Below are 11,061 nucleotides of genomic sequence, written 5' to 3'. Positions count from 1 at the left end.
TTACCAGACTGGTCTTGTATCAAAAGCATGTCTGGTTCCAAAATACTGTGGAACCTCTGTTAGCGGACACCTCTCTATTAAGGACAACCTCTCTATTAAGGACACTAGTTTTGGTCCGAAATTGGTTGTTTCCATTCCATTTGACCTCTCTAATCAGGACACCTCTCTATTAAGGACAGCACTTGTCAGTCCCGAGGGTATCCTTAATAGAGAGGTTCTACTGTAACTGCAAACATGGGTAGAAATGAATCATAGACACAAAAGTAAGATCATGGTATTTTTATTATTTCATAAAAATCCGCTTTGTATAAACAAACTCCATGTAGATGAGAGGAAACTGATCTTGTCAATTCATTAGTTATAGCACCATCTTCTCTTCAATTCAAGGCTGTACCAAGGTCAGAAGTTTTTGGAATTTTTACAGAATCTGGGAGTTGTTATTGATATTGAGACATAAAATCGAACTTCTACACTTCTGAATTTGACTTTCAAATTTTCACAGTAACCCCCACGGAAAAATTTACAAGGCCAAAACTGGCACAACCTTGTTACAAAATTAAACACATCCTGGAAAAGTTGTGAAAACAAAAGGAACAGAACTATGATGAACACAACTGTCTTTCACTAAAACATATATTTTATACCAAAATCTTACCGATTAGTCTCTTTAAATGAAACTAATATCTTTAAAACGAGACAATTTTACATTTCCCACTCATCTACACAGAGCAAATACAGTAGTTGAGGTCAAGGAGATTTTAAGAGATCGTCACGCCAACGGTAAGAAAGGATCAAACCATTTTTCTTCTCATCAGCAGAAAGGAAACACGTGTCAACATTAATGCAATGTGACAATCTCTTTAACTCTCTATTGTCACTGTACATAGTTACACTATTCCTATACAGATGAATATGCTCAACTTGTGACGGCACCAACTCTGTGCCCACTCATTCCAACACATAAGTTACATGTAATGCCATTTACAAAGTGTAAAATTTACAAAGTTTTCATTTTGTTTTGGTACACCAAGTTCATCAAATGAAAATAAGTACAAAAGAAGCTCTAGAATACTCACAAATGCTTACCCTATTCATTATCATCAGCTTAGTCGAACGCTATTACACAGAACATGATTTGGCTGATGTAATGTTTTGGCAAAAATTATTTTCATCAGGAATTTTGATGAAAATCTTATGCGTTTTGCCCCAGCTATCTTGTTTTAAACTTGGGGCCAAGCTTGATCCATCCCTCAGCCCCCAATACTTCCACCAATTAAAGGGGGAGTATCTCCAGATAAAACTGGGCTAAGTTCCTGTTTAGAGGACAGTTCATTGATGCATTGAAAATTGTTTTCTACTTATTCTACAGATGCTTTGTCTGTATTTTCGGATGCATATCTACTGCGCTATCTACACAAAAACTCTGAAACAACCATTGTTAAGGGCAGACAAGAACTAGGTACATGCCCTTCTTGACGCCAAAATTGAAGAGATCAACACTATTCCTCGCAGTACATGAAACATACTATCTACAAGTTTAAAACTCAAAGAATACATGTAGACATTCCTGAAAAACTTTACAATAGAGACATTGTACAACAACAAAGAATATTACAAAATACAATTTGGTACAGTGTAAACCTTGCATATGCCCGACTCGCATAAACCGGATCCTCCCATATAATTGACAGGTCTTTTGAGACCCAAGTCAAGTCTAGCAGATTTCATTCACAACAGACAAAAATGCTGGCCCTGTTGATTAGAGTCCAATTCATGCAAGGTTTACTGTATTCAGATTTAAAAACATCCCTAAATATCTATATACATGTACATGTCTTATGCTCCTATCATCAAGTATGGATTAATGTGGCTTATTAATCTATACTTACTATTATCTAAGACATTTGGAAGCAGTGTACATTCCTTTCCAGTAACATTAACTTTTTGTTTGGTTCTGACGTCTCTTATTTGGGCAAAGGTTGATCATAGAATCTATGATGGCCAAAGGTAGAATCTACGATGGCCAAAGGTAGAATCTACGATGGCCAAAGGTGGAATCTACGATGGCCAAAGGTGGAATCTACGATGGCCAAAGGTGGAATCTACGATGGCCAAAGGTAGAATCTACGATGGCCAAAGGTGGAATCTACGATGGCCAAAGGTGGAATCTACGATGGCCAAAGGTGGAATCTACGATGGCCAAAGGTGGAATCTACGATGGCCAAAGGTGGAATCTACGATGGCCAAAGGTGGAATCTACGATGGCCAAAGGTGGAACCTACGATGGCCAAAGGTGGAACCTACGATGGCCAAAGGTAGAACCTACGATGGCCAAAGGTAGAATCTACGATGGCCAAAGGTAGAATCTACGATGGCCAAAGGTGGAATCTACGATGGCCAAAGGTGGAACCTACGATGGCCAAAGGTAGAACCTACGATGGCCGAAGGTAGAATCTACGATGGCCGAAGGTAGAACCTACGATGGCCAAAGGTAGAATCTACGATGGCCAAAGGTAGAATCTACGATGGCCAAAGGTAGAATCTACGATGGCCAAAGGTAGAATCTACGATGGCCAAAGGTAGAATCTACGATGGCCAAAGGTAGAATCTACGATGGCCAAAGGTAGAATCTATGATGACTAAAACAAACCACATGATTATCATCCATCTTAGATTCTATGATGGAGAGTTTGCCTATGTTTTCCAACTGGCAAGGCTGCGGTATATACTGACCTGATAATGAAAATAAACAATCCAAGCTGCTTATGTTCTTATCCCTCAAGAGATAAATCTGTACAGTATTAGAGAAAAATCTTTTCAGGGAATTAGATAAATTGTGAAATCATGGTGATACTAAAAGTTGGCGAATTTGCTCATTTTCAATTCGCAGTAGACTTCATATTGCTTTGTAATGGTGATTAAGCATTACAGTTGACTGTTTTTGTGCTTTTTAAGTTCTCCTCTAACATGGTTTTGAACAACCCAGCCCAGATAACATGAAGAATCTGATGCGTGAAACTCTTTTCATGGACCCTGGTTACCAGCCAGTGTGTAACAAGCATAACATTATTCCACAACAACAATAAATATCAAAGTCATCCAACTACTTGCGTATTATACTCTGAAACAAGTTGATAAGGACACACTCCCAAAATAATAACACAAACATGGACAGAATGATAAAATTTCACAGACAGATTTCCCCAGGAAGGAAATTGCAACATCTCCTAAAATGCATTGCTTGAGCACTGGCCTCCTTTGGTTCATCTCCTCAGCTGTTTCACTTCATGGCACCTGGTTCAGACACATTCATATGCACCATAGAATTCTGTGCGTTTGCCATCATTAAGGTTGCTTCGTTCGTCCGCTGAAGGATGTCTGCAATATTTGCATGTCCATTCTGAAATTACAACAAACAGCATGTAATTCATTGAATAACACCAAGGTATTTTAACATGAAGCGAGAGCCAATATTAGTTCACAGCAACCACTGAAATCACATAAAACTTTGCAATTTCAACATACAAAAGCTCAAAGATGATGAACTTTAGTGAGTCAAAAATTCTGACCAATGAGGAGAGTTGCTAGGCCTACATGTCCATACATGTACATACATCATGACACGATGTGCATTGTCGCCAAATTGGACAGGAAACACGTGACCATGCATGAACAGTGCAATGATGGTGTTGCTTCAGTGCAACACCACTCGCACACACACAAAATCGAGCTGCATCATTTAGTAGATGACGTCCGAGCACAGAGCTGTTCATGGTTACTATACAGATAAAAGTGGATCAGTTACTAATGGTACTAGTGTGTCAATTATCATGACTTAATATGTGTACCAGGACCAAGCCTAAAAATAATCTTCTATATTCTACCGCTAAGATGATGCATACCTGACTTAAACCATTATTATCCATCTGCGACTCCAATGGGGCATGCACATCCATTCCAGGGATATTACTAGCCATATCTCCATTTTCCTGTTTGCACATGGCCATGGCCGCTAACTGTGCGTCCGTATAGAATCGCCCGCCCTCACCACGCACTCGATTCATTGCATGCCGGTGCCGCGACTCGTGGAGATATTTCTGAAAAAGATAACAACGACAGCTCCTTTTAACGATCACAAAAGAGGAGGACTGAGCCAAAACTAGGCAATGCAAGTTATGCTTTTAGTGAAATTGAGCATAACCTGAATACCAACATTGAACTGAAACGCACCTTTCTTTCCTTAGGTATTTTTCCTTCCGCTTCTAATTTTGCTCTAGCCTGCCGCCGCTTCAATATCCGATGATACTGTTTGGCGTTGACGTACAGTGGCTCCTCCTCCAGAATTTCTGTTGAACCGGGTAAGGGTATCCGCTGCATGGTTGTCACCCCACCAGACCCTTGAACCATCTGTAAGAAACTATATCAAGTTAGTAAATTCACCAGGCGAAATCCTGAGAAAACCTTTGTGAGAGATGCAAAATGACGGTGGTAGGCATGCTTTATTACAGCACTTTCTCAAAAGGAACTTCCACTGCCGATGTTCCTGATCAACTTGGCAGATATGTCCTTACCATAATCATTTGTCCCTGTCCAGGTTGTCCTGTTGTTGGTAACGACACGGCAGCTGGTTGCTGGGCCAGTTGGGGTGTTGCAGCTTGTGTTGCAGCTTGTGTCGCCTGTGGGGCTTGCTGCACTAGCGCTTGGTTTAGAGAACTTAATGGCACTGTGATTAAGCCTGAAAGACAGACACAGCCAAAGAAAAATAATGAAATCAATAGTCTAAAAGCAGATGATCTATTTTATGTCTTGACTCAGAAGATATTTATCCTACTTTTTTGAAGGGGACTGAGATGGCATACCACTTTGATCTAATTTTCATACCAATTGAAACTGAGAACACATTGTACACTTGGCACATAGATTAATAGTTTTAACTTCTTAGATTATTAGATAATCCCATAAGCTATCGTACCTTGTGGCGTTTGAATTTGTATTGACTGTTGTGCACTGCCACTGTCACCTGCCGCATTGACTGGCTGATAGATCATGGTCTGTCCATCGGCTGTCTGGATGATTTGGCCTGCCTGCAGTTGTTGCTGTGTTTGCTGCTGCACCTGCTGCTGCGGTTGCTGGATCAGAATCTGTTGGAAAAAAGACGCCAACGTAAGATTATGCAATAATAGGATGAATGCTTCAGGATTTGATTCCTGTAGAATACCAGATGTGAGATCTACACTTCAGTAGGGTTTCTGTATTCAGTTGCAACCCCCGATGAGATTTCATGATCCCTAGCCACTGACCTCTGGTTTGATTTCCTGTTTTAGTTTCAAACTATTGGAGAATTTAGCTTTACCTGTTGCTGTGGCTGTGTCTGTTGTATAGCAGGTTGTTGGGCGACTGTTGGCTGCTGGATGAGAGTCTGTGGGGAAGAAAGATTCGGAACATAACTACAAACCTAAACACACCCTCCCCAGCTTGACAAATTTTGATTTTATAGACCATACCCAATTAAACGAGGTATATTAAACTTTGGAAGACTGTTCGAAGCCATTCGTTTCTTTGCAAATCGAGACTGAACTGAAAACTAACTGAACATCTCCCGAGTAATTTTATCACAGGGAAAAATTTGCAAGAAGTTTTATATATTCTGATGTGGCAAAATCCGAATCCGATGGACCAAAGTACTTTTTTAAAACTGGGACAAAAATGTAACAAGCAATGAAAGCGAAATCTTTTTACCTGTTGGCCTTGTCCGGCAGAAATTAGCTGGAGCTGGAAGAAAGAAAGACGGGAATGACTTGACAAATAAGACCCTGAAGAAGCTTTTTCTTTGAAGAATAGCCAATTTCTAATATCATCATGAATATAACACGCAAGATTTTAGGCAATTTCTGTCATTGTGTAACTGTATGTACCTGTTGGCCATTCTGTAGCTGAATTGTCTGTCCCTGGGGAAGCCCCTGAATCATAATTTGCTGTCCATTCACTCCAGATAGGAGTTGATTTCCTTGTCCTGTCATGCCGGATAGCTGTATGACCTAGAAAATAGAACAAGTATTTACATTATGCTAAAAATGTTTATTGGGGCTACACTTTTTATCTTTTGTGTACACAGCAACTTCTGATTGGCATTACAAATATTTTAATTCAAAATGAAGCTAATATGTGATAAGATTGTGGTGCTGGAAGCTGACTGATTGTATAATGATGTCGATGAAGTCTTCATGCTAATTTTTCTATATTTTTACTTTATTCAATATACACGCACTTCACTAACCTGTTGTTGTAACTGTGCACCAGCAGAGCCCAGGGAGACGGGCACTGACTGTAGAACAAGGTTCTGGTTTGTGGCATTGACAGCCTGCTGGCCATCAACCACTTGAAATTGCTCCATACCCTACACTGGAAAAATTAACAGAAACAATGATAAATAGGCTAGAGCAGGAAGTGAATTCATATCACAAGATTAGAAGACATACAATGTGACAATTTAGACTGTCCTATATTAGCCTATCTCAACATATCAACTACTGGGGTACATTTACTGCAAATTTACAGAAATGTTTATTGTTTCTACATGTCGATGTTTTTAACATGTTTCACCAGGGTACTTCAGTTCAATTTTCACATGTTTCAGTTACGGTAATGTATTTTTTAGAGGCGCCTTTTTGGTGTTGTCATTGGCCTTGTTCTTTAGAAGGGGGAATTTGCGATAGCGCTCGAGCTCACACTAGTGACATCAGAGATTAGACGTTACATTCCCGGGATTTGCTCAACTTCGACAAGTCATGAAGTGCTGTGTCGTGCGACAGAGAGGCGACATCAATTTTGAGTTCTGGGGAATTTTTTTTTTACGACTACGTTTCTGCCGTCACAACATACTTTCTGGGCTACTCTTTTTTAGCCCGAGAATAGTGTGCTAGGCCTATTTGTCATTCAATGTTCCTCTTCATACGAGACATGCTTTATTGGTCATATTGGTACATAATGCAAGACGTAAACTCAAACTGTACCATCGTCATATCATCCGGCCACCCATAATGGTCAAGTAAATAAAGTTAACGAAGAAATTTTGCTATTTTTTCATCAAACCTTTATTATCACTAAAATGATGGAGATATGTACAGAAATTAACTTTTTGATCAGTAGAATGAACAGTGTCACTTGTAGCATCTGAACACGTGGAGTTTGATGACATCAAACAAGCAGAAGTGGGCAAAATCCCCTGCTGAAGACAGCAACATTCTTTGTTCAGTCTGAACATGGTGTAATAAACTCTTCAACGAAACGGGAGGGTTCGAACGGTGTGAAAACACCGTGGGAAGTGTCCCCTGGCTTGAATTTTACCGCAAACTAGCTGTTTACAATTACAACAAATGGAAAGATAATTCGTGGACTTACATTGGGCCAAAGTAGTCTCTCTTCAGAGGTGATTGGTTATGGAAATCAATCCACAATGGACAACGAATCAACAGCGAAAAGGTCTCGCAGCTTCCAAACCATTGGTGCTCTTCTATCTATGCCAGACCCTCCCTGATTAATTGGGGTGCGGACCCATTCCCGCTCCAGTAATGTGAGAAATTTCGCAAAAACACCTAAATTTACTGCCAAAAATGATATTTTTCATTCCCATGAATATCTGTTATAGCAGTTTATCTTTATCTAATGGCAATTTAATGTGAGATTTAAGTTATTTTGCGATATAACTTTGGAGTACTTAAATCTTTCAGTGGGAGGCTAATTATGTTAAATTATTGGAAGAGCTAGATTCCTTCTTCGCGAGACTGACCAATCAAGCGAGAGTGTGCGTGTCAGGTGACCAAAATGTCCAAAATGTCAGCCCCCATGAAAAAGAAAATTTAGAGAAATGGATCTCTATTCGTGGGTAATTTGAGTATTTGTCGCTTGGATCTGTTTGGTTCAGTTACACGATTTGATTACTTTATAACAAAAGAAGCGATTAAAGTAATTGGTTCCAGAAGACATCCTGCAGAACCTTTGATTTTCCACTGTGATTTGATAGGCAGTGCATGATGCTGTGTATTTACATGTACATGTTATGTATTGTATGTATTTTATGTTAAGAAAGTTATATAGATGCAGTATCATCATCATCATCATCATCGACCTGATCATCTTCATCTTCAGGGGGCGAACAGCTATGGTCAACTGAGTGCCAATCACAAAGACGATATTTCCTATCCATGTAAGGTGAACATTCCAACTAGATGTCTTCCAGTCAAGCAAATCTACGGAGGAGGAGGGCACACAATATTCCTGTCAGCGTCTGGGGAGATTTGGAGCTGTGGATGGAACTCGAAAGGGCAGCTTGGGCTTGGTCACAAGGACGATATCCAAGAGCTACAGCTTGTCCCCTCATTGAAGAGTAAATCTGTGAAGGCGGTGGCATGTGGATGGGACTTTTCTTTAGTTTTAACTGGTGAGTATGCAACAGCAGGTCTGACATCAAGAAAAAATAGAGAGTTTTCTTGTATATTCATAGTTTTGTGAGCCAAACAGTCCTTTGGGGTACCGTGTAACTTCCTCACAAAGTATAGCCACCGACTATTTACGAAAGGATTCTCTCATCAAAAATGACTTTTACTGATAAAGAAAGAAGAGCTGGAGCCTGGTGTGGTGCAGCATGATTATTCCTAACAAATAAACCCAGCTACTCAATGATTTCAGATGATAAGACTCTGTATATCTGTGGTTCCAATGCCTTTGGACAACTTGGAGTTCCCCTGGAGAAGTCCAGCATTCTCTCGTTGGTAAGTCATCATCCCTGTTTGCCACTGGCTGGAGAAAAAAGGAAGGACATGAAGGACCCCAGTGGTAGCATTAAGGACACAATTCTAGTTCACCAAAGTGAAATCTGTAATAAATTGTACAATCTGTAAACTCTCTCTTTGCCGACTAGTTTATTTGACTGAATTCCTCTTTTTTTCAGGAGCCATCTCTTTCGATGAAGAATGTTGTTGATATTGCTGCAGGTCTTCGTCATTCTATTATCTTGACTGCCAATGGCGATGTTATGACCTTTGGAAATGGAAAGAAAGGGCAACTTGGACAGTTGTGTTCGAAACCTGTAGCAAAGCAACCACTGCCAGAGAAAGTGACATTTCCAGCTGATCATGCAAGGATTACTCAAGTCGTTGCTGGTGCTTATCATTCAGCTGCTTTGACAGGTTAGTATGGCATGTCTTTTGCTGTAGTTAAGGGCATATATAAATATCGCACCGTGCCAGTTAAGTTTGGTTCATGTACTAAGTGGCAAAAAAAGATTATACACTTTTGATTTTGAATAATAGGTGTGGTCCAGTATCGCCAAAGAACAGTTCAATGATGTGATTCATGTCAGTATCATATTAAAAGACCGACCAGAATATCTTAACAGAATGTTTCTTTACAGAAAGTGGTGAAGTTCTGTTTTGGGGATGTAACAAATATGGTCAGGGTACACAATCGGCCGGTGACCCTATTCAGTATAACACTTCACTGATGATACGAAGTGGGACATTTGATGGAAAGAAAGTTGTGAAACTTTTTAGTGGTTGGACTCATCTTCTGGCTTTGACAGGTGAGGCATAACCGTCAAAGGGAAGACTATTTGCAGGAACCCCATTGAAAAGGAGTTAGTCAGAATGAGCTGCATTTCAAAATGGCTGACCACTTCAATTTGCTGTTATGTTGATCAGACTAAGTATGATAGGCCTATAAGGGCAACACTTTGATTTGGAAGGACATGGATTTGTCTTCATTATCAGCTCTCAATTTCTTTTTCAGAAGATGGATTGGTATATTCCTGGGGCCGAGCGGACTATGGCCAGCTGGGGAGACTTGTGACAGATCCCTGTGATCCAAAGCCTCGACCTATTCCTGGCCTGAAGGTCACACAGTTGTGTTGTGGGTCAGAACATAACCTAGCAACCCTGGGTAAGTAAGACACTGCTGAATTTTGAATGGAAAGTTTCACTGCAGAGGCTGTGACCACAAACATTGACCTATTCTTAAAGTTCTTATTCTTTGTTGCAGAGTCTGGCAATGTTGTATCCTGGGGTTGGAACGAGCACGGCATCTGCGGTACGGGAAATGAGGAAAATGTCCCAAAACCTGAAGTCATTAGTGTCTTCAAGGACTTTGATGTGATAAACATTGGCTGCGGTGGCGGTCACTCCTTTGTTGTGTGTAAAAGGAGCTGACAGGACATGTCATTACTGAGACATTCTAGACAGATTTGTCCTACCTTGGCTTCCCTGCACAGTGCAGGATGAGGAAAAGACTGATGTTTGATGACGGGATACATCGACTAAGAAATTACCAACTGCTCGATGATGTTGCTGGCAGCATCTTGGCAAAACAGTGCCAAATACATGGACCAGTTTTAGTTTGATGAGTAGGGTAGACAAGTGATACTTCAGTTCTTGTGCAGGATTACTGTGTTTATCTGTTATGTTGAATAAACACCCAGTTATTCAGAACCAATGTTGTTTGTTTCACTGTGTTTCCAGCCTGATCCAAGATATTGCAATCAATGAAATGGCCAGGGCCATTGTGCTCACCTCATGTGGAGGAAAGATGAAGAGCATGGTATTGTGTCATGTAGTGTTAGGTTTGATGTAGGTCCAAGCAATTACAATTTCCCCAAATGGCCAATTTACAGTACATTTGACCTCTGTGACCTTGAAAAGTTGGTCAAATCAAAAAAGACCTAGGTGACACATTGAATGGTTGTTAGAATTAGATGTACCTATGATATAAAATTGGTGTCAATCGGGCAAGTAATTAAGGAATAATAGCATTTTGAAGAATTTTGGATTTGGCCCCCTCCCTGGAGGCCAAACGACAAATCAGATAGGGGGACCTAGGGGGTCAGGTTTACAAAGTTTCAAGTTCATAGCACTAGCGGTTAAGAAACGTGCCACAGGATACGACGACGGACACAGGGCTATTGTATAGACTCCCCTAACGGTGAGCCAAAAACCAAGGCAATGAACTTTGATGAACCAAAAGATTATGGCGTATCTAACTGTGCCAGTTAAAGGATTTCAACACTCCAAG

The 11,061-nt window shown here is 40.3% G+C and overlaps 2 protein-coding genes across 3 annotated transcripts; one reads left to right on the top strand and one right to left on the bottom strand.

Moving 5' to 3' along the window:
- Positions 1-264: 264 nt before the first annotated feature.
- Positions 265-7,513, bottom strand: LOC135492731 (nuclear transcription factor Y subunit alpha-like). The gene is made up of 10 exons (XM_064779337.1): positions 7,402-7,513; positions 6,278-6,402; positions 5,916-6,038; positions 5,740-5,772; positions 5,354-5,419; positions 4,973-5,141; positions 4,572-4,735; positions 4,231-4,407; positions 3,903-4,097; positions 265-3,400 (listed from the first exon to the last, which is right to left on the bottom strand). Exons 2-10 carry the CDS (start codon positions 6,392-6,394, stop codon positions 3,281-3,283), a joined length of 1,164 nt encoding a protein of 387 aa, XP_064635407.1. The 5' UTR covers positions 6,395-6,402; positions 7,402-7,513; the 3' UTR covers positions 265-3,280.
- A 264-nt stretch (positions 7,514-7,777) lies between these two features.
- Positions 7,778-10,474, top strand: LOC135492533 (secretion-regulating guanine nucleotide exchange factor-like). 2 transcript variants are annotated; one of them, XM_064779050.1, is made up of 7 exons: positions 7,778-7,885; positions 8,149-8,440; positions 8,689-8,771; positions 8,951-9,188; positions 9,413-9,580; positions 9,787-9,936; positions 10,036-10,474. In XM_064779050.1, exons 1-7 carry the CDS (start codon positions 7,868-7,870, stop codon positions 10,200-10,202), a joined length of 1,116 nt encoding a protein of 371 aa, XP_064635120.1. In that variant the 5' UTR covers positions 7,778-7,867; the 3' UTR covers positions 10,203-10,474. The 2 variants fall into 2 exon arrangements, with proteins under 2 accessions (XP_064635120.1, XP_064635121.1); XM_064779051.1 differs by having other exon boundaries at positions 10,017-10,474.
- The last annotated feature ends 587 nt before the right edge of the window (positions 10,475-11,061 follow it).

This window comes from Lineus longissimus, chromosome 8, assembly GCF_910592395.1.
Source record: "Lineus longissimus chromosome 8, tnLinLong1.2, whole genome shotgun sequence".
In the NCBI taxonomy this organism is placed as follows: domain Eukaryota; kingdom Metazoa; phylum Nemertea; class Pilidiophora; order Heteronemertea; family Lineidae; genus Lineus; species Lineus longissimus.
The sequence above is the reverse complement of the archived record's forward strand: the minus strand, read 5'-3'. Positions and strand labels throughout refer to the sequence as shown.